Genomic DNA, 19629 nt, shown 5'->3' on the forward strand with positions numbered 1-19629 from the left:
GGTGTTCTTACCTCCACTCAATTCTAGTCACTGCTACTTGTGTTCTCCCAAAATACTGGTCAGACCACATCCCCCTCTCAACATTTCTGACAATGCTATACTGCCTAAAGAAAATAGTTTAAAACTACCACATAGCTAAGGGCTTCCAGATCCAATTCAAAACTTACTTTTCAAGTTTGTTCTCTTAGTATATCTTAGTATATTCTCACACAGATTGTTAACCCTACTTGTCACTTTAAGGAGTAGGGAGTGGGGTAGGAGGGAAGGACTACCCAAAAATTTACATTATGCAGCATTATTTACTGTGTTTGATTTCTAAGTAATAAATACGTGTTGCTTCCGTAAGATTAAAGAAAGATGTTCCTTTTAATTTCCCTCAAAACATTACAACCATATGGACTTTCTCCAACCCGTGAACATGTAGTGATGACCTTCCACACCTGCACCCTAAACTAGGTAACCCCCCTGCAAGGTAAACCCCTCCCCCCACCATATACACATACAAACTATCCAAAAAGAGCAAAAACAAAACAAAGTCTTTTACTTCCTTATCTTGATTAATTTTATAAAGCAAAATAAAGGTAGGCAGAAGGTTATGTATGATAATTATAATGGCTATAACTTTATACAAGGAAATAAAGAAGATTCAGAAATAATAAGACAAAGTAAAAGTATGCAGAGTGGGTGTTAGCAGCCCTACATTCTAGCCTTGGCTCTACTACTAATTAGTGACATCCAGCAGGTCACTTACTCTCTTTAAACCTCAGATTAATCTTCCGTAAAAGGAAAGAATTGAATCAGATGACTTTTTAGGATCCTTCCTTTTATAAAATGCTATAATTCTAAACTGAGTTAATACTGTGTGGGTTCTCAAATCTTGACAAATTGTTCCAACCATCTAATTTTTGTTTTATAACTTTCGCTTTAAAAGCAACAGTGAAATGAGTTGCTTTTTGTCATAGCCCTTGATTGCTATTTTCCTGTTAGCCAATTAATTATCTTTAAGAAAAAAAAGAGCTTCCAACTCCTGTATATTTCAACTGATTAATTTATAATTTAGTACCATTAATTTTCATGAAAAGTTTCTAGTCACTGAATCCAACATGATTTTACTGTATACTCAACATGTTCTTGGTATTTTACCATCAACGTGTTTCCATAACTCTGATGGAACCTTAATGCAAAGTTCTCCATTTCCTGCATCAGGATCCACAGCACTAACCGCAGCTGCGTAAGCATTGGAAAAATAATTGAGATTTCTCCTGGGGAAAAAAAAAAAGAGAAAGCCAGCTTTAACAATAAGCCATATATTTCACCAAGCATTTTCTTAAATGCTTGGCACCATTTGTTTGTAACCATTATATCATCTTACATAACTCACAGGAATGCTCTTTAGCCAAGTAACTGTTGCTCTATTTCCCAAGACTAAAACTATTAAACTATAAATGCAGGCTTCCCTGGTGGCGCAGTGGTTGAGAGTCCACCTGCCAATGCAGGGGACACAGGTTCGTGCCCCGGTCCGGGAAGATCTCACATGCCGCAGAGCGGCTGGGCCCATGAGCCATGGCCGCTGAGCCTGCGCGCCCAGAGCCTGTGCTCTGCAACAGGAGAGGCCACAACAGTGAGATGCCCGCATACTGCAAAAAAAGAAAAGAAAAACAAAAAAAAAACCCAAAAAAAACCTATAAATGCAATGGCATATATAGTCTACTCTCCAATGCTATGTGATTATTATGACTATCACATCCTTCATTAATTTTAGAATGCCAAAGCCACTACACTTTCCTAATACAAATGTAAAGAATATACATAGAATTGAAAAAATAATTATTCTTTATCAATCTGGCAAAAATTTGAATGGATTCAACAAGCTTTATAATCTGATAGAAATTAAGGTGTTTAAAACAAATCAGAATGGGAATTAATTCCTCAAAATTTAATACTGCTCCCCTCCACTCCCCAGTATATGACAATGTAACCTTAATGAAGGAGAGGAACTTTCGGATGGTTCACTGTTATATCCCCTAAATGCCACGGGACACTCAAAAAATATTTGTTCAACAGGTACCTGGCCTTATTTCCTATTGAATGAAAACAATACACAGAAGCCTTATGAAAATATGAAAATACTGTTCTCATCTGATTTTCTAATTTTATTCCATAAAAATAACTCATATATATATATATATATATGTATGTATATACATACACACACATATCGCATTTCCTCACTGAAATCAGTTAAAGTAATACGGAAGAAGTGGAAGAAAGAAAAAAGACAAGGAATGGCAAGAGCGAGAAAACAAGATTAGACACAATACTGTGAGCCATATTCTTGTTGCGCACCTTTATGTCTATCATCTTGCCATTAGACAACTCCACAAAGTCAAGTCAGTGATATTTCACTAGCTTAATAAATTTTTAACCTAGTTAAAAGACAAGTTTCATATACTCTACAGAGTAATTATAGGGAAAATAAAAGAGGAAAAGCCATGAAAGAAAACATTAAACTTACACACTCTCAATATGATGGAGGCCATTCCTCCCCCATCTCCAACTCTCTCCTAACTAGTAAGGATGTAATATTAACTATGACTTTTAACAACTACAAAACACTAGGTTCTAAAAGTAAAGCAGACTTCTCAATAATTTTAACACTTTCTTTCTCTTAAATATGTAAAATAAAGGTATTAAAAACTCCAGGACCACAATTAAAAAACAAATGACTGTTTTTTCACATACCATCTTTTTTTTTTTTAATTATCATACAGTAAAAGTAACTTTTTTCCTTTGGTATATAATTCTATAAATTTTAACATGTGCAACCATCACCACAATCAGGATATAGAACAGTTCTGCCATCCACAAAAGCCCCTTGTGCAATGCCCTGTGTCAAATAAATGGAATCATACAGAATGCAACCTTTTGAGGCTGGCTTATCTCACTCAGTATGTCTTTGAAATTCATCTAAGGTGTTACATGTATCTACTGTTTGTCCCTTTTTATAATGAATAGTATTACATTGAATAGACTGTACCACAGATTGTTTATTCATTCGTCCACTGAAAGACATCTGGGTTGCTTCCAGCTTTTGGCTATCAGGAATAAAGCTGCTATAAATAACTGTGTAACAGTTTTTATGTGAATTTAATGTTCATTTCTGTAGTACAAACACCCAAGAGTGGGACTGCTGAGTCATATGGTAAACATAAGTTTAGCTTTATAAGAATCTGCTGAACTGTTTTCCAGAATAGCTATACCATTCTGCATTCTCATCAGCAATATATGAACATACCAGTTGCTCTGCATCCTTACCAGTACTTAGTTAACATACTATCTAATTTAAAAAACTACTTTGTACATTTATAGGTTGCAATTTCTTTTCAGTAAGATTTCAAAAACATGAAATCTGAAAGGTAGCTGAAGAACTTGTAATATCCCCCAGTTATCTGTGAAATTCAAAAATAAAAAAATCTTCGTTACACAAAAGGCCAAATTTAAACATTACATATTAAACCACTCATTTTTTTTAATGGAAAATTATTCTCAGTCTCCTTATTTCCTGAGAAAAGGTAAAGTGGTCCAAATAAAATGGTGAGTCATTATAAATGGAATCTATTGGAAAGTCAGTTATGAGGAACAATCTTCTCATGGCTTGGATTTCAGTGTTTCCTTTCATAATATGAATCAAAAATGTTTCCTTTCATAATAACCTAATAAAAGCCAAAAATTACAAGACAAGATTGTAAGTGTTTTCAATTTTCAGAATAATAATGATTGCAAAATATTAATATGCCCCTGCCCTATAACCACCACCCATTCTTCCTTAAGGAAACAAAGCTTAAAGATGAGTAATGTTGTAGGGGATACTTAAAAACTAGTAAATTAAGGTAATCAAAAGAATTTTCTCCAAGAACCTATTATAAACATCTATATTAAATTAAAATAATCTCTTAATTCTTTGTCAGATAAAGAACGTGTGCTTCTTAAAACTGTGTGTGCAGATTTTGCAAAACTTAAGATTTAATTATTTGTAAACTTTTTCTCCGTTTAAAAACATTTCATGGAAGCACAATATACGTCAGAAATATATATATACACTCCAAGTATACAGTTCGATGAATTTTCACAAAACCAAAGTAACCAGCATGCAGAGCAAGAACAGAACTTTACCAGCCTCCCAGAAGCCCTCTTGTAATCACTAACCTAGCCCTGCTTCCTACCACCAAGGGTAACCTATTATTCTGACATCTAATGAGATAGATTAACAACTTAATACACATCCTTTTGTGTCTGACTTGTTTTATTCAACATTAAGTTTGTGAAATCCATCCATATCATTGCATCTAGCTGTTGGTCATTCAGTCTCATTACTTTTAGAATTCCAACAGTGTAAGAATATACCACAATCTACCATTCTACCATTGATGGGTTTTCAGGTAATTTACAGTTTTGACTATTACAAATGCTGCTGTGAACAGTTCTGCACTTTTTTCTTGGTGAACATATTGGATATACACGTAGGAGTGAGACCACCAATCATAGACTATGTATACATTCGATCTCAATTTACATTTCTATTAGCTGTGTTTGAGAGTTCTGCTCTATATCCTTGTCACACTCAGTTTTTTCTTCTGTCTTATAATTCACATACAGAATAAAATAAATAAATAAATAAGTAAAAACCAACAGAAAAATCCATTTTCCAGAAATGGAACCAATATCAAAATTAATAAAAATGACTTTTCAAAAATAATTGAAACAACATTTGATAATGATGCCATGAAATAAGGTTGCTTAGAGAAAACTCTACCTTAACAAGTTTTTCTATGAAAAAGCCTATGGTATTTCACTGATAACAAGCTCAAACTTGAATCAATTACTTTAAAGTAGCTATTTGTGAAAAGCTAATGAATTTCAAGCCACTAGAAACAATGAGTATAGATAAGAACAAAATGGCTTTACTGCTATGCATGTGTGATTACAAGTCCAAATAAGAAGAACCCTATCTAGTTCTAGGGTTACCACATTTAAGAAAACACAATGCCAAACCAGAGAGTATTCAGAGCAGGGCAAAGAGAATGGTTAACAAATTTGGAAAGAGTTTTAAATGAGGAATGGTTGAAAGTATTGAGATACTACAGACTGGAAAAGAGAAAACTTACAGGAAAACAATTTTTAACTAGCATAAGTTTGTGAACATTATAGTAAAACAGACTGTGGCTCGATGTAATAAAGAACTTCCTAGCATTCAGAAATGAAAGGGGTGCTTTAAAATATAATAAACTCTCCTGAGCTGGACATATTCAAGCAGAAGGTAGAATAATATAGGAAAAATTCCTGCTGAAGTTTTGACTAAACAAACCCCAAAGTTCTTCCAATTATGACAACTCAATTCCAAGCAATACTACTAAAACAACTGCCAGTGAGGCACTGTGGGCTGAGTTAAAATATAAAACTAGTATCCAGGGGCTTCCCTGGTGGTGCAGTGGTCGAGAGTCCGCCTGCCGATGCAGGGGATGCGGGTTCGTGTCCCGGTCCGGGAAGATCCCACATGCCGCAAAAAAAAAAAAAAAAAAAAAAAAACTAGTATCCATATTACTTAACCATAATCAAAAAAGGAATCAACCACTTCTACCATATGATATCAGTAAAATAACATTTAAAATCCCTTTGTAGACGTCTGTATTAAAATAAAGGACCTAGAAAATCTTTTTCTAAAAAAAGCAATTTAAAAAATCAATTCTAATCACTCTAAAAATTGCTCCAATCACTCAAAGTTACTTCATTTATATCTTAAGTTAGCTTCGTTTCTACTGCCACTCCTTAATGGAAATGAAGACAGGAGACAGGAATTAAACTGATTCTTGAAACTCAGGAAAGTGGAGACTTTTCAAGTAAAATAAAAAAGGTCTTCTCAAAGCAGCAAAGCCTATCCAGGGAAGGAAAAGAAACAAGGAGGAAAGAGATGTCACTTTAGGCTGTAGGCTACTCATGCACAGAAACAGTCTCTCTGGTAAAATCTACATTTACTTTATTCTAAGAAGAGAGAAATGTAGCAAAAAAAAAAAAAAAAGAAAAACAGAAAAACCACCAAAGAGACATAGCTTCTATGGAGGCAAACTATACCTACAATATGTAAGATTCAAACAGAAAATATATTTAGAGAAACTTCAAGTGTTTAAATTATTTTCCTGGCAGACAATAAGCTAGAGAGGGAGACAGAGAGACAGAGACAGAGACACGGAGAGAAAGAGAAGCCTTTTAGATGTTACATAACCAACAGGTATTTTATTTGCTAGTACAGGTAATTTAACAACTCAGCTAACGTTTAGTTGGATCAAATAGGTAGAAATGCCTCTTAGTCTCTTATCTAAATGTTTCCCTTCCTTACATTCCCCCTGCAGTTTAAAGGTGCTGAATCTCAACCAAGGTAAGCACACTCTTGCCATTAAAAATAGGAGGGCCTGGCACCTTAACTTTAAAACAAATAAGGAGAAAATGTGATGAAGTAGCATATTACTTCTTTGAATGTTAGGACATTCTTGTACATATTCAAGACCAAATTTAACCACTGAGTTTTAAGTTTAACTTTCAAATCAAATCTGCTACATTTAATTTGTTTCAGCTTTAGCAGAAATTTTACTGCTTCATTAGAGAAAGAAAGTTACTTTAGAAACAAGAAAAGTAACAGAAGTATCTAGGGACATGCTAAAGACCTTAACTATCTGCCTTTGCCAAAGTTCTCTTTAAAAATAAATAACATCATTCACACGAGATACCTTTCATATCTAACTGCTAAGCAGCATTTCTTCTGAATAACTGGTAGGTTTCTGTCTTTTGCCTTACAAATCTTATAAACAATAGTGTTTCCCTCTTTCGTATGGCAACCAGAAATATCAAAACCAAATCTACAGTTTTCCTCTAGTAACTTAACAGTGTGGTACCCACCATCCTATACTTTTTTACCCTTTGTGCTAATTTCATTAGCTACTTTAAAAAACTGTTGTCTAATAAAATTCTAAAACCACTCTCAAATCCTCTTTTGAACAAGTCAGAGAATAAACAAACACTGGCAAAAATAACTGTCATCTCTCTTAAAAAGTAATCGGGATTCTAGAGCCAGGCAGAAAATACTAAGTGACCATGGCTAAGAGAGCTCTGGTGCTACCTGAAAAGTTTAAATATATTCTATTGTTCCCAATTTCCTAACCTAACCTTCGACACTATTCTCCTTTATGACTTCCTTTTCTTTCTTTATAATACTAAAAGTGATGAGGTATCTTCCCTATCACTAGAGAAAAGTTTTAGGGGATATCATCACCTCAAAATTAACATAGGAAAGCTTGCTTTCTCAACAGATTTGAAGTCCACTGTTGCTGTCATTGCACTGTCACAGATCATCTTCTTGGACACCTGAGCGGCAACAACTGGTAAAGCAGCTGTGCAAACATTGTTTTGTGACTGGCAGATGGAGAAGCTTCTTACCCTGTCATCAGTGCAGAGTTCTAGGCTCGACAGGGTGGCTATTTTGGCCTCCGGCAAGGTAATGGCTCCCCTACCTGCTCTTTTACACATGACTTTTCCATCCATTAGCGGCACATACTTACTGCTCCAAAGGCAAATGATTGCTTTTTTCTGGGGGAAAGAGGATGCAGATGATTTTGTAATAAATCTTTTCATGTCAGTTCCACAAGTGTGGCTGTAAAAGCATGTAATTTCAACCACTCACCTTTATAGAATGGGAAGTCACATGAGCAATTCAGAGACTCCCTGAATTTTCCCAACACCGTTTTCTCTTCTGAGTTTCAAAGATTTTAAACCAATGATTATTGGGATGATAAGTATGTCTATTGATAAGTGTCCTTTCTCAACCCTCCCAATCCCTTAAAGCAGTGGTTCCTGCTCAAGCTTTACCTTTTATCAGAATCACCTGGCAGGCTAGTTGAAACACAGATTGCAAGACCCTATCCCAAGTTTCTGAACCAGTAGGTGTGGGGTACTGCTTGGAAATCTGCATTTCTAACAAGTTCCCAGGTGATGTTGATGCTGCTTGTCTAGGTGTTACACTTTGAGAACTGCTGCCATAGTCAAATATTATACATACAGACTAGTTAAAATATCACCTTGACTAAACAGAGTTTACAGTTTGGGGCATTCTAACCCAAAATACTAAGAATCACAGAAATGATATAATGCAATGCTATCAAAACGGAAAAAACAAGTGCCTCCAAATGTAGTTGACAGTATTTAAATCAGTACAAATCTTCCCAGGGCACAATCAAGTGAAATGCTAAAAAGAGCCATAAAAGAATAATAAGTAATCCTACTTTCCTAAGGAAATAATTCCAAGTAAAAGAAAAAAAAAAAAGATCTAGAAAATAATCATGTAATCCACAGTATACCGAATAAATGGAATATTACCTGACCATAAAAACAATAAAAAAACGAAGCCTATCATATTATACGTGGAAAGGTGAAAACAAAGTATTTAAATGAAAAATGCAGAACATAAAGCTGATCACAAAGATATAAGTTTACTGATAAAAATCAGAAGTAGCCTCAACAGATGCAATATTTAAGGAGAAGGAATGAGATATTTCAGACTATTTTTATATGATATTCGAAAGCTGTCAAATATTTTATAGAATATTTTAAAGTAGTTTCTGATGTACAGATTACAGTATCATCTAATTCACTGAAGATTACATTAATATCTATGAAACTAATATTTTTTTAAAACTTTAAAAGTAGAAAAATGGCTAAGAAAATGTATTTAAAGTTCTCTGATAGTACTTCTTTAAAACTGCAGTCTGAAGAAAGGAAACTTAATAACTTACTGTGTTGGCCAGAGATAGTAAAATTTTTTGAACCAAATGTGTGTAGTGGTAGAAGCAACAGAAATTATAATTAGAAAAAATAAATTGGGAACCAAAATCTAATAATAATCTAAGAAAAATCTGTTGAAAAAAATTAATCCAATCAATGAAAAAAAAAACCTGTTAGAAATATCGACTTTTAAAGTATGTAACTTACTGTTTTGATTCATTGTGACAAACTTCCAAGGTTGGATCATTATAAATAAAAGCTGCTTCTAAATCATTGATCCTTACTCGGTATATTCTGCACTGTTTGCTGTTCAACTTGATTCTATTTAAGTTTGCAACTGTGGGAAATATAGTCAGTTCCACAAATCCCTGTAAAGATAATAATAATTTCATTAAAATGAACACAGGTATGTTTTAGAACATATTTCTTTGATTTCTACTACTTATACACATACTACAATCCAGAGACAGAATCCCAAATAGCTACACACATACAATCTCTCCAAGGATCCTCACTTCAAGTATGGCTGTCCTAGTGACTGAATGGGTCTGAATTATGTTACTTTATCATCCTGGTGGTTCACATTCACTATCAGTGAAAAGTAGACCATCTGCTAGAAAAGAAAATAAAAGGACTACTCACAAATTTAAGAATTTATAGACAGACTGGAATCCAAACAGAGAGGAAGGGGAAAAAAAAAAAACAACAGAGCAAAAAGAGAATCAAAACCACTTCAGTGAGTAAAAGAACAAGGCCCCTCAAAATAGGGTAAAAAACCATACCACCAAAGCTAACAAGTATGAGTCTCTGCTCATGGGAGGTAAATCAGGATGTGAGGTGGCAAGAGTTACAAGAAACATTTAGGCAAGTAGGGAAAAATCTACTGCCACCTCCAAGAGCAGCGGACACTTCAAAGCGCTGCATGATTTCCTACCAAGCAGTCCCAAGGCCATATACAGTTCTACCAGCTTAGCTGTGTGGCGAGCCATCTATCTGAAGCAGGTACATAAGACATGAGAGACAGCTATATATACCGACTGTCCACCACCCTCTTGCATTGAATCAAATGGGAAAGATGGACCATTGAAACAATGAATGTATGTCCAGTGAGTTTAATATTCTGGGTTGGAAACATAAAATATGGAGGACATGAAATAGTAACATTTCAGGGGCTGCAACAGGAATACCTAAGATGAAATTCAGGGAATAACCATACAGAAGTAGATTATAACAACTGCAATGGCTACTATTTAATGAGCCCTACTATATGCCAGACATTACACTACTTTCGTATGTTCTAATCCCATTAACAACTTTAAGAGACAAGTACTACTTTATACTTTTTACAGATTAAGAGTTAAGAAAATCACACCAAAAAAAAAAGAAAATCATACTATTAATAAGTGGAGAATTGAGATTCAAACCCACATCTAAATGATCCCAACTGATTCCCATTATGCCATAATGTCTCTCAGTACAATGCTTTTAAATAACATGCAAGAACGTAAGAATATTTTTTAGAGAACATTCAGCCCAACTGCTCAAAAGCCTATTGATTCTACAGCCCTTTTTCCCCCAATTCCCAAATAAGAGAGTCATACATCCTTAAATTAGACCATCCGGACAGATTTATGCGGAAGCAAATAAGAACAGAAAAAAGCAGAAGCAAAAATACTGCTGATGAAGTCTCTGAGTTGAAAGGTGTTAAACTGTGAGCACTTGTATGAAGATCCAAATTCCCTTAATTAGCATACCAGCAATCCAATGACCAATCTACATAAATGAGCTAGGATCAGCTGAAAGACAGCAAGGAGAACCAAGATAATGTCAAAAGTGAACTAGAAAAGATTATGTAAAGTGCTGTCATGAAGTGGTTACAGGAGTGAGACATAAGAATAGGCTTTTGCTTTCTAAACTAAGTTTAACAATAATAAAACAGTGAACGGAGTATACTTCATGAAGATAGGGAAAGCCCAGTCTCCTTGAATCATCAGGTCTCTGACATCACCTACAGCCCTAACCTACACCTGCCTGCAACATACAGACCCACTGACTGGCCTCCAATCCCTGTCAACCTTGGCTACTAGCATAACTGCAAGCCACCAGGTCACCTAACCTCTCACTTACTCTCTCTTCTTGCTCCTGCTCTTTCCCCACCACCTGACAGCGGACCATCCTCCTAGAGTCCCTACCCCATTTAAAGTAACTCCCCTGTGCTATTCAGCCCTTTCAAAAACTCCTCTACCTGTCAGCCTTAGATGAAACATCTCTTGAATCCCCTTTGAAAAGACACTACTTATTCTTTCACTCACTATAAATTAGAAGAAGGAAAAACAGGAAACCTCCTACTTTCCACTATTTCTAGATCATTTATAGGCTTTTATACAGCATATGCTATAAGAGCAAGGGCAGAATAGTGCCACTGTCTTCTTGAGGTAGACTGCCCGCATTCAAGTCCAGCTCCACTACTCAGTAAGTATATGATCTTGAGCTAAGTTACTCTAGCTCTCTGTACCTCAGTTTCCTCATCTGTAAAACAAGAATATTGACACTACCTACCTATTGGTGTTATTATAATTGAGCAATTTAATACAAGGAATGCACTTAAAATCATACCTGGCATCAGTAAATGTTTTTATTATTGTCCTTTTCTACTTCTTTTCCTATGTGTTCAAGCCATACAGGTACACCATCCTCTGTTCCTTTCATTAATGTTGCCCAAATTCCCCAATACTCATTGAAGGTTCATTCTTTACCTTTCTAACCCATCTCAGCCATCACTCTACATGACATGAATGCAGATATAGCTGATCCATGCAGTATCACTGCTTCAAAGTTCCTTGATTTCAATTCCTACAATCTTCACTGCCATTCCAGGATAGCAATCAAGACCACACTCTGAAAGACACCTCATCACTGCTCAGGACTGCTCTGACGTTGACATTTTAAACTGGAACGTCCACAATGCCTGTACTTCTCTGCCAGTCCTCCTGTTCAACCACATGAAATTCTCCTGTCCCTTGGCCTCCTCCAGTTTCTCACTACAATCCTCCCTGGTATTTTTAGCGCTACATTCTTCCTCATCCACCCAAGATCCTTAACTTGAACCACTCAACTGCCAACTATCAATTCTCTTGCCCTTCTGCTGCACATACCTATCTTTCCCTCCTGTTTAGGAATGATCCTTCCACTACTGCACTAGAGGCCATCCTCTGTAGTATTCTCAGAAATCCTGCTCTATTAATTACTCTCTCCTATAATTACAATCTGTCCTCTTTCTAAGACTTTTTTCTATGCCTACAAACATGTTCGACTCTCACTTATCTTTCTTTTAAAATCTTGACATTTATGTCACCTCAAATAAATTAATTTTTGCCCTTTTCCTGGGGTTACTATATCTTGGTTCTGAACTGACACTAATCCCTGGAGTCCCAAAACATTACAGTAGTCCACTAGTCAGACTGGAAGTCTTTGGGGTCTTTTTTGTTTGTTTGTTTGCTTTTGGCTGTGCAGTGCGGCTTGTGGGATCTTAGTTCCCCGACCAGGTACTGAACCCGGGCCCTTGGCAGTGAAAGAGTGAAGTCCTAACCACTGGACTGCCAGGGTATTCCCCAGACTGGCGGCCTTTGGAGGTCAAGTAATAAAGGGGTTCCCACGTCTAACGCAGAGTAGGGCTGGAGATTATCTCCCCAGTCCAGAACATACAGTATACATTTTAGTAATTGGCAAATCCCCATATTCATTCTCTGACCTCACTCTCTGAGTGAGGACTACAGTGGAAGGACTAAGTGGACCCCACTGGAACACCCATCCCCCCTTCTCCAGGGTAGTAAATCAATGCAACTAGACATCTTTGGGGAATTGCAGAGATTAGTGCCACCACAGAGACTTGAATGATGCCTACTACGTCTTCATTTAACTCAATTATTTGGCGAGTGTAAAAGTCAAGTAGGTTTTCGAGAATGATAGTGATTTATCGCAAACTTGTCAATCACAACCATGTTTGCAGATGCAGTACTTTGACCGCAGCAAATCAGCACAGTTCTTGGTAGCTAATATTGCGACTAATTATCAGGCAAATTTTTTTCCCCCAATTCCTATCAGAAAAAAAAAAAAAAATCAATCAGAAGCAGGTTGTCTTCCAGACGTCAGAAACCCCTCACTGTCATCTAGTAACTAATAACTATATCAACTCTCCTCCTCAGTCAAAATATAGTCCAAAAGTCCCCTGATAGCCCAGAGGACAGGATAGCCCAGAGAATCACACTGGTATGTTATATTGACAACATTATGCTATCTGGACCTGGTAAGAAAGGAAGAGTAAGTTCTCCAAATGCCTTAATAGAAAACACGTGGATAGCAGAGGCTGCGAGTTAAATCCCATGAAAGTTCAGGGGCCTGTCACATCAATAAAGCTTCTAAGGTTCCAGTGGTCTGAGGCACATAAAAATAAACCTTCTAAAGTGAAAGACAAGTTGCTTCACTTTGCACTGCCCACCACGAGGGGGGAAAAAAGGAGGTACAAAAATTGGTAGGCTTCTTTGGATTCTGAAAGCAATATACACATTTAGACATACTACTTACTAAGCAACCTATAAGGCTATCAGCTTTGAGAGGGGTCCAGAGCAAGGAAGGGTTCTGCAGTAGGTCCAGGCTGTGGTTCAAGCTGCCCTGCCACTTGGGCATTATGACTCAGCATATCCAACTGTACTGGGAACGTCCACAGCAGACAAAGATACTTTACTGACTCTGGCTTTCTTCAGCAGAATGACAGTACACCAACATTCCTGGGGTTTCAGAGGAAACCCAAGACTTCTTCTGCCAACAACTGTTTTCCATTTGCAAAGCAACTACTGGTTTGCTACAAGACCCTGCGGTAGAGACTGCACACATGATCACGGGACTCCCCAAAATTTCATGTAGTTTTTGTTACCTAAAATGGCCATTACGAACTCAGTATGTGCAGTAGCTTTCCATTTTTAAATGGAAACAACACCTCTGGACCAGGCCCAAGCAAGTTCACAGGCACAAAGAGCAGACAGCATGAGCAGGTGACTGAGAATCCAACGGGACTTGTTCCCATTGCATCTCCACCGCTCCCTCAATCCACACCCATGGCCTCATGGAGAGGTCCCCATGCTCACTTAAAAGAATAGGACAAAGCACAAGCCTGAATTATGAATAAGTCTGCACAGCATGCCAGCACAGTTGAAAGTGGATGGTAGCTGCCATCAGAACCCACTGAAGTGTGGTCCTGAAAGACAACGGAAGAAAAGCCTACTGTGGGCAGAACGTTGAATACAACTGACTGTACACTGTTTATAGAAGTAGAGATGACCTGAAGTATACATCTACACTGATGCATGGCAACTGCTGGGTTGGCCAGCTGGTTAGGAATATGGAAAGAACAAGACAAGAAAACTGAAAATAAGAGGACGGCGGGAGAAGTAAATGTAAAAATGAATTTCTCAGAGTAGCTATAATATGAAAATATTTATGTCATCACATAAATGACCAACAGAGGCATCCTCAGAGACTGCAGAGGGAGCCCTCAAAAATCAACTGGCAAGATTATCTATCCAGTAGATGTCCAGACTCTTTCCCTAGCCACCCTGCTCAATATACAAAGTAGTCATTGGGGCAAGACTCCAAGGCTATGCATGAACCCAGCAACAAGGTCTTCCCCCAATGAAGCTTGATCTGGCTACCACCAGTGCTGAGTGCTCACCTCCCAACAGCAGAGGATCAAAATGAGCTTCTAATATGGGACCTTCCCAGGAAGGATCAGTTAGTCACTCAGTAGTAAAATGACTACATTAGACAGCTGGTATCATGGAGGGAGACAGTAATTTGTCTTTATATAAAAATAGACACATATTCTAGATTTTCCTTCCCTAACTATAATATACGTGCAAAAAGCCATACATGTCGACATGCTATCCCATACATGCCTCCATCTGTATAGAAAAGTGTGGCAGTGGGCTCGTACACACAAAATTTACTCGTTTTACCTTTTGTCCTATCATCCAGAGCAGCTGACACGATCAACTACTGAAGGCTCAGTTACAGCACCAATTGAGACCTCCAACAGGATGCCATCTTAAACTAGTGGACAATATATCAGGTCATCTCTTCATAGCCAAAATAGATCTGGGAACCAAGGGACAAAAGTTGGAGTGACTATGTTCACCATTCCTTCAAAAAGCCACTGAACAATTTTTGCTTCTTGTCTTCATGACCTCAGGGTCAGTGTGTTTGGAGGTCTTAGTAGCTCAGGGAGGAATGCATCCACCTGGGCACAGAGTCATGGTTCTATTAAACTGGAAGCTGAGACTTGACCACTTTGGGCTCCTCATGCCACTGAACTAACAGGCAGAGAAAGCGGTCACTGTACTGGCTGGAATGACTAGCAGCAGCTGAGATTCTACTACACAGTAAAAGCAAGAATTCCATCTGCAATCCAGGGGATTCACTGGAATGCCTCTTAGGTCCACTTGACCAACAGTCCTAATCAATGGAAAACCGTAACAACTCAATGAAGTCAAAACAAGCAAGGATGTAGATCCTATAGGAATGAACGTCTAGGGCAGACCAAAAGAAATGCTGTCAAAAGGAAAGAGAAAAATGAATGGGTGGAGGAATAAGGAAGCTGTGTATATCAACCCTGACCTTGACACCAGCTAAAGAAAGCAGAGGCTGTAGCAATTAATTTTCACATCCTTTCAACCACTTTTCTTCTACTGCCTTATATGAAAGATATTGGTGATAGCTAATATCTTAGATGGGAATAATGCTGAACTGCCATTTCTTCACACCAACAGATTAGTCCAGGGATCAGCAAACTTTTTCTTAAAGGGCCAGATAGTAAACAGACATAACGGGCCACACAGTTTCTGTCGCAGCTATTCCACTTTGCCATTGTAGCTCCAAAGCAACCATAGACAGTGTATAAATAAGTGGCTGTGGCTGTGATCAAATAAAACTTGACTCACAAAAACGGGAAGTTAGCTAATGCCAACGCCTACAATAGCTGATAGGGCTTCGTTAAGTTGGGAACACTTTCGTCATAACAAAAGACAAGAGAGGATGATCTGGGGCAAAAGGGGTAGACTGTTCTAGATATTCTCCTTTTGCCCCTCCTAATCTGCCCTCTCTGCTTTACTCTGCACCCCAGGAGTAGCATTAGCTAGGCACTAGCCCTCTGGCTGCCTGTTGGGGTGATCAACTGGGAGGCACAAAGAGAAAACTGAAAGCTGAAAATCGAGCTCCGTATATTTATTCCCCCAGGATCCTCCCTGCCAGGCTGAAGGAGGCAGTAGCCCCACTCTTCTATCAAAGACCATAGCTCCTGTATGCTAAGTCTTTCCTACGGTACAGTAGGTTCTTGTAACCTCTCCCTTCCTTTGTTCTTTCAGGTTTAGAAGTGATAACTGTTTGTCGTTGCTAACCTAGGGTGCTCCTCCAACTTTTGTTGGTTTCTCTTAACCGTAAGTAGTCCCTTCATTACTTCCCTCAATTAATCTGTAGAATGTGCCTTCTGGGACCCTAGCCCATAGGCCATCTAACCAATCTTTCCAACGGGGGACGTAAAAATCATCTACAACTCCTTTCTAGCATTCCTAGTTAAGAGTCATCTGCAATTCCTTTCTGCCTATCATTGTGCCAGGGGTAGAGGATGTGGAAAGGGGAACGTCTGATTAAAAATGGCTCAATCACTTGCTATCTTCATGCCCTTAAGAAATTTACTTATCCTCCATTCTTTCAGCTGCTTTACTTATAAAAATAAGGATGAAAATAGTATCCATTTAAAAAAAAATAGCATCTACCTCATGGGGTTACTGTGAAGATTAACTGAGGTCATACACACAAAACCTTAGAAGATGGTCTTACATGTAGTATGTATATAATAAATGTTCACTATCAGTCAATCATGTCAACTCTATTTCTATGCCATTTTACTAATGATACCTCCATTCAGGGCTAAATCATTTCTACCCTAGATTATTACAGTAACCTTTTAACGAGGCTCTTTAATCCTCATAACTTCCATACCCAATTCACACAACCCAACACACCTAAAGTATCCTTCCATGAAGTATAAGGTAAATAATCATATGTAAGGTATTTTGAAAGAGAAGTTCCTTAAATGAGGATATGGGACTTAATAAACCTTTAAGAATCATTATAAATCTAAGATTCTGTGATTCTAATGAAAAGGTTACATTTTTAAACAGCTCATCTTAAGTAAACAAGTTTGAGAGGGAAGTTGATGTCCTCATTCAAAGAAAACCGGCTCTCACTGAGATTTTGATCTAGTTAATACAGATCTCCCTGAAAGAATAAATTATTTGGGTTATCAAGAACTTTTCCTAGAACAGATATATCAACAATCCATACATCTAAACTGGGGCGGGCGGGCAGTTTGCTAGGTTTTAAACACCTTATCTAGAGCTTCAGTGTAAAGCACTGCCACCTCAACAAGGTCAGCCGAGAATCAGAAAACACAAGTAGCCTCTTAACAGCCAAGTTAAAAAGTCAGTGCACGTACCAACCTTAACTTTTTTCATAGAAAAAAAATCTCGCTGTGGACTTATTCTTCTTTCATACACGATTCTAAAATGTTTGGTAATACGGACTTTCATACTCCGCAACAGATTAAAAGAAATAAAACTTTAATCAGGAAACAGGAAAAAAAAGAAAAGAGAGAATTGAGGTGGCAGCCAATACAGCACAGCCATGGCCCTTAGAGTCATATAGGCTTTTCAGTTCTAATTATTACCTATTCTCGAAACACAGTTACCTGGACAGAAAAGTTTCTAAGTACTGTAAAGGATGGACTGTTATTGCTTATAACCGCTGAGGATATACTTACCACAACAGATTTTCTCTGGAAGTTTATGTTGTTGATGCAGACGACCTGATGAGTTGTACATTAAACAATAAAGAAAATATTTCAGTTATTAAATAATGCATAACTCTATCCAAGTACAAACAAGAACTGTGTTCTAGGCAGCTCAGAATCACACTTATCTTTCATGCTAAAACCCTACAAATTAGGGTAACTTGCTCATTTTAAATTTAGCAACAGCCACGAAAATAAATTTCTTTGGGCAAAAATGCAACTTAGTACTTTAAGAAAAAGGTTTATTAACCTGCAAGAAGCAGTAGATCTGCTGAATTACACTGTCATTCAAACCATTTTCGCCCTACAAACACCATTCCCATCACCGTGAGTGGCTCCCAGTTTCCCACTAGGCCTCCCAGGCCCACGAAATCAGTTTCAAGCAATCACAAAATATAATTAATGAAAACCAAACGTAGAAGAAAGGGAGATGAAAAAATACTTATAATTTATAGGGCCTTGGGCTTTCAAAGCCCTTGTCTCCTTTCTTCCTGTTCATTCTGGCGGGCTCTAAACCAGTCGGCGGCATGAAGAGACCCCGCGGAGCTCGGCTTCCCGGCTTCCCGGAGGGCGGCGGGGCATTACCGGTCTCCGGCACCTGACACTCCCCGCTCCCCCGCGCACCCAACAGTCACACCCCGCAGCCGGGGCTCCCTCGGCACCCACTCCCGGCCCTGCCCGATCTGCCGCCGCCAACGCCTCCAACTCGCTCCCGCGATTCGGCTCCGTCAGCTGTCTCCGCCGAGCTTCTGTCACGGAGATGCTCCTCACATTAAGCACCGACTGCGCCAGGCAGCCGACATCTTGCCGCTCACCTCTGACCTGCGACGTCAGCGGAAGTGGGACAGCCGTGAGGGCAGGAGTCGGAAGTTCCGTGTCAGTGGGCGGGGCTTGCCCGAGTGCCGGAGTTTTTGTTTTCGTCTCTTCGTATACGGACGGTGGGTGAGACCTGTTAAAATTTCGGAAAGCGGCCAGAGATATTTTGTGGGTGAGGCGAACACAGCGAGAAGGAAAGAAGGAAACACTAAATTTTAGAGGACTAAAGATTTAGCGCAAACATATTGAACAGTATGGGGAAAAGGTTTTCGAAGAGCCAGGGGCTGACGACTAGGAACCCGGGAAATAGGAAACTAGGAGAGGTGTGCCTCTGGTCCGCTGTGTGAAAAGACACCATAAATTCACTGGAGCTCAGTGATTTAGGCTGTAAAATACGTGATTAGACCTCAAGGAGTCTAAATCGAATTCCGGAGTCCTCCCTAGGCACTGCTGCCTCAGTGTTTATTGAGAAAAACCTAAAATTAGTGGATTATATAGATGCAGAATTTATTGAAAAACCGGACAAATATTTTAAAGCCATCGTATTTACATTTTATGCATGAGAATAAGTTGTAAATTCCACTAAGTTAAATCTTGGTTAATTGTGGATTATGCAGTTAAAAAAAAAATTAACTTCGGACCAGATTTAACCTTGGCCTACCCCTTCCAACTGTCTTGGTGACAAGTTCATTAGCTAAGTTAAAATTTGAACTTTGGTCTAAACGAAAACACACTAGGAAAGTAAAGATGTAAAGGAACTTTATCAAGCATTCCAAAACCAGCCAGAGATTACTTGTAGTTTTCAAGAATTACCTGTGTCAGTGTCCTTTATTATAGGATTATAAACTACTGTTAGCATTCTTCATTTAGGATTAGTATTGAAATGGGTCTTCTTGAATTATAAACTTTAACACCATTTGGCATGGAAGATGGGGATATTTAGGGAGATAGATGCAATTGGTTTAAAGAGAGGTCACTGGATTAAGGAAAGAATGGGAGACACAGAAGCAGACAGGGAGTACGCAAACTTTCATCCCAGAGTGCATATCTGAGGTGGGAAGTAGATGGGCCCCTGGGCTGGA

The 19629-nt window shown here is 38.2% G+C and overlaps 1 protein-coding gene across 9 annotated transcripts in view; it reads right to left on the reverse strand.

Moving 5' to 3' along the window:
* Window positions 1-18552, reverse strand: part of TAF2 (TATA-box binding protein associated factor 2) — an 81495-nt gene extending 62943 nt beyond the window's left edge. For 4 of the 9 annotated variants that reach the window (XR_003002728.1, XM_024741230.1, XM_024741226.1 and 1 more), the window contains exons 1-4: window positions 18178-18552; window positions 17702-17756; window positions 9037-9197; window positions 1144-1262 (exon numbers count right to left, since the gene is read on the reverse strand). Coding sequence is in view for 6 of the 9 variants with exons in the window: in XM_024741230.1 (XP_024596998.1) it covers window positions 1144-1262; window positions 9037-9197; window positions 17702-17756; window positions 18178-18260 (418 nt within the window). In the remaining 3 variants the exon portion in view is untranslated. Of the gene's footprint in view, window positions 1-1143; window positions 1263-9036; window positions 9198-14840; window positions 14980-17701 lie in introns of those variants that run through there. The other 5 variants (XM_024741228.1, XM_024741229.1, XM_024741231.1 and 2 more) reach the window with 5 other exon arrangements.
* Between the last annotated feature and the right edge of the window lie 1077 nt (window positions 18553-19629).

This window comes from Neophocaena asiaeorientalis, unplaced genomic scaffold (assembly GCF_003031525.2).
Source record: "Neophocaena asiaeorientalis asiaeorientalis breed wild unplaced genomic scaffold, Neophocaena_asiaeorientalis_V1.1 scaffold177, whole genome shotgun sequence".
Classification (NCBI taxonomy): domain Eukaryota; kingdom Metazoa; phylum Chordata; class Mammalia; order Artiodactyla; family Phocoenidae; genus Neophocaena; species Neophocaena asiaeorientalis.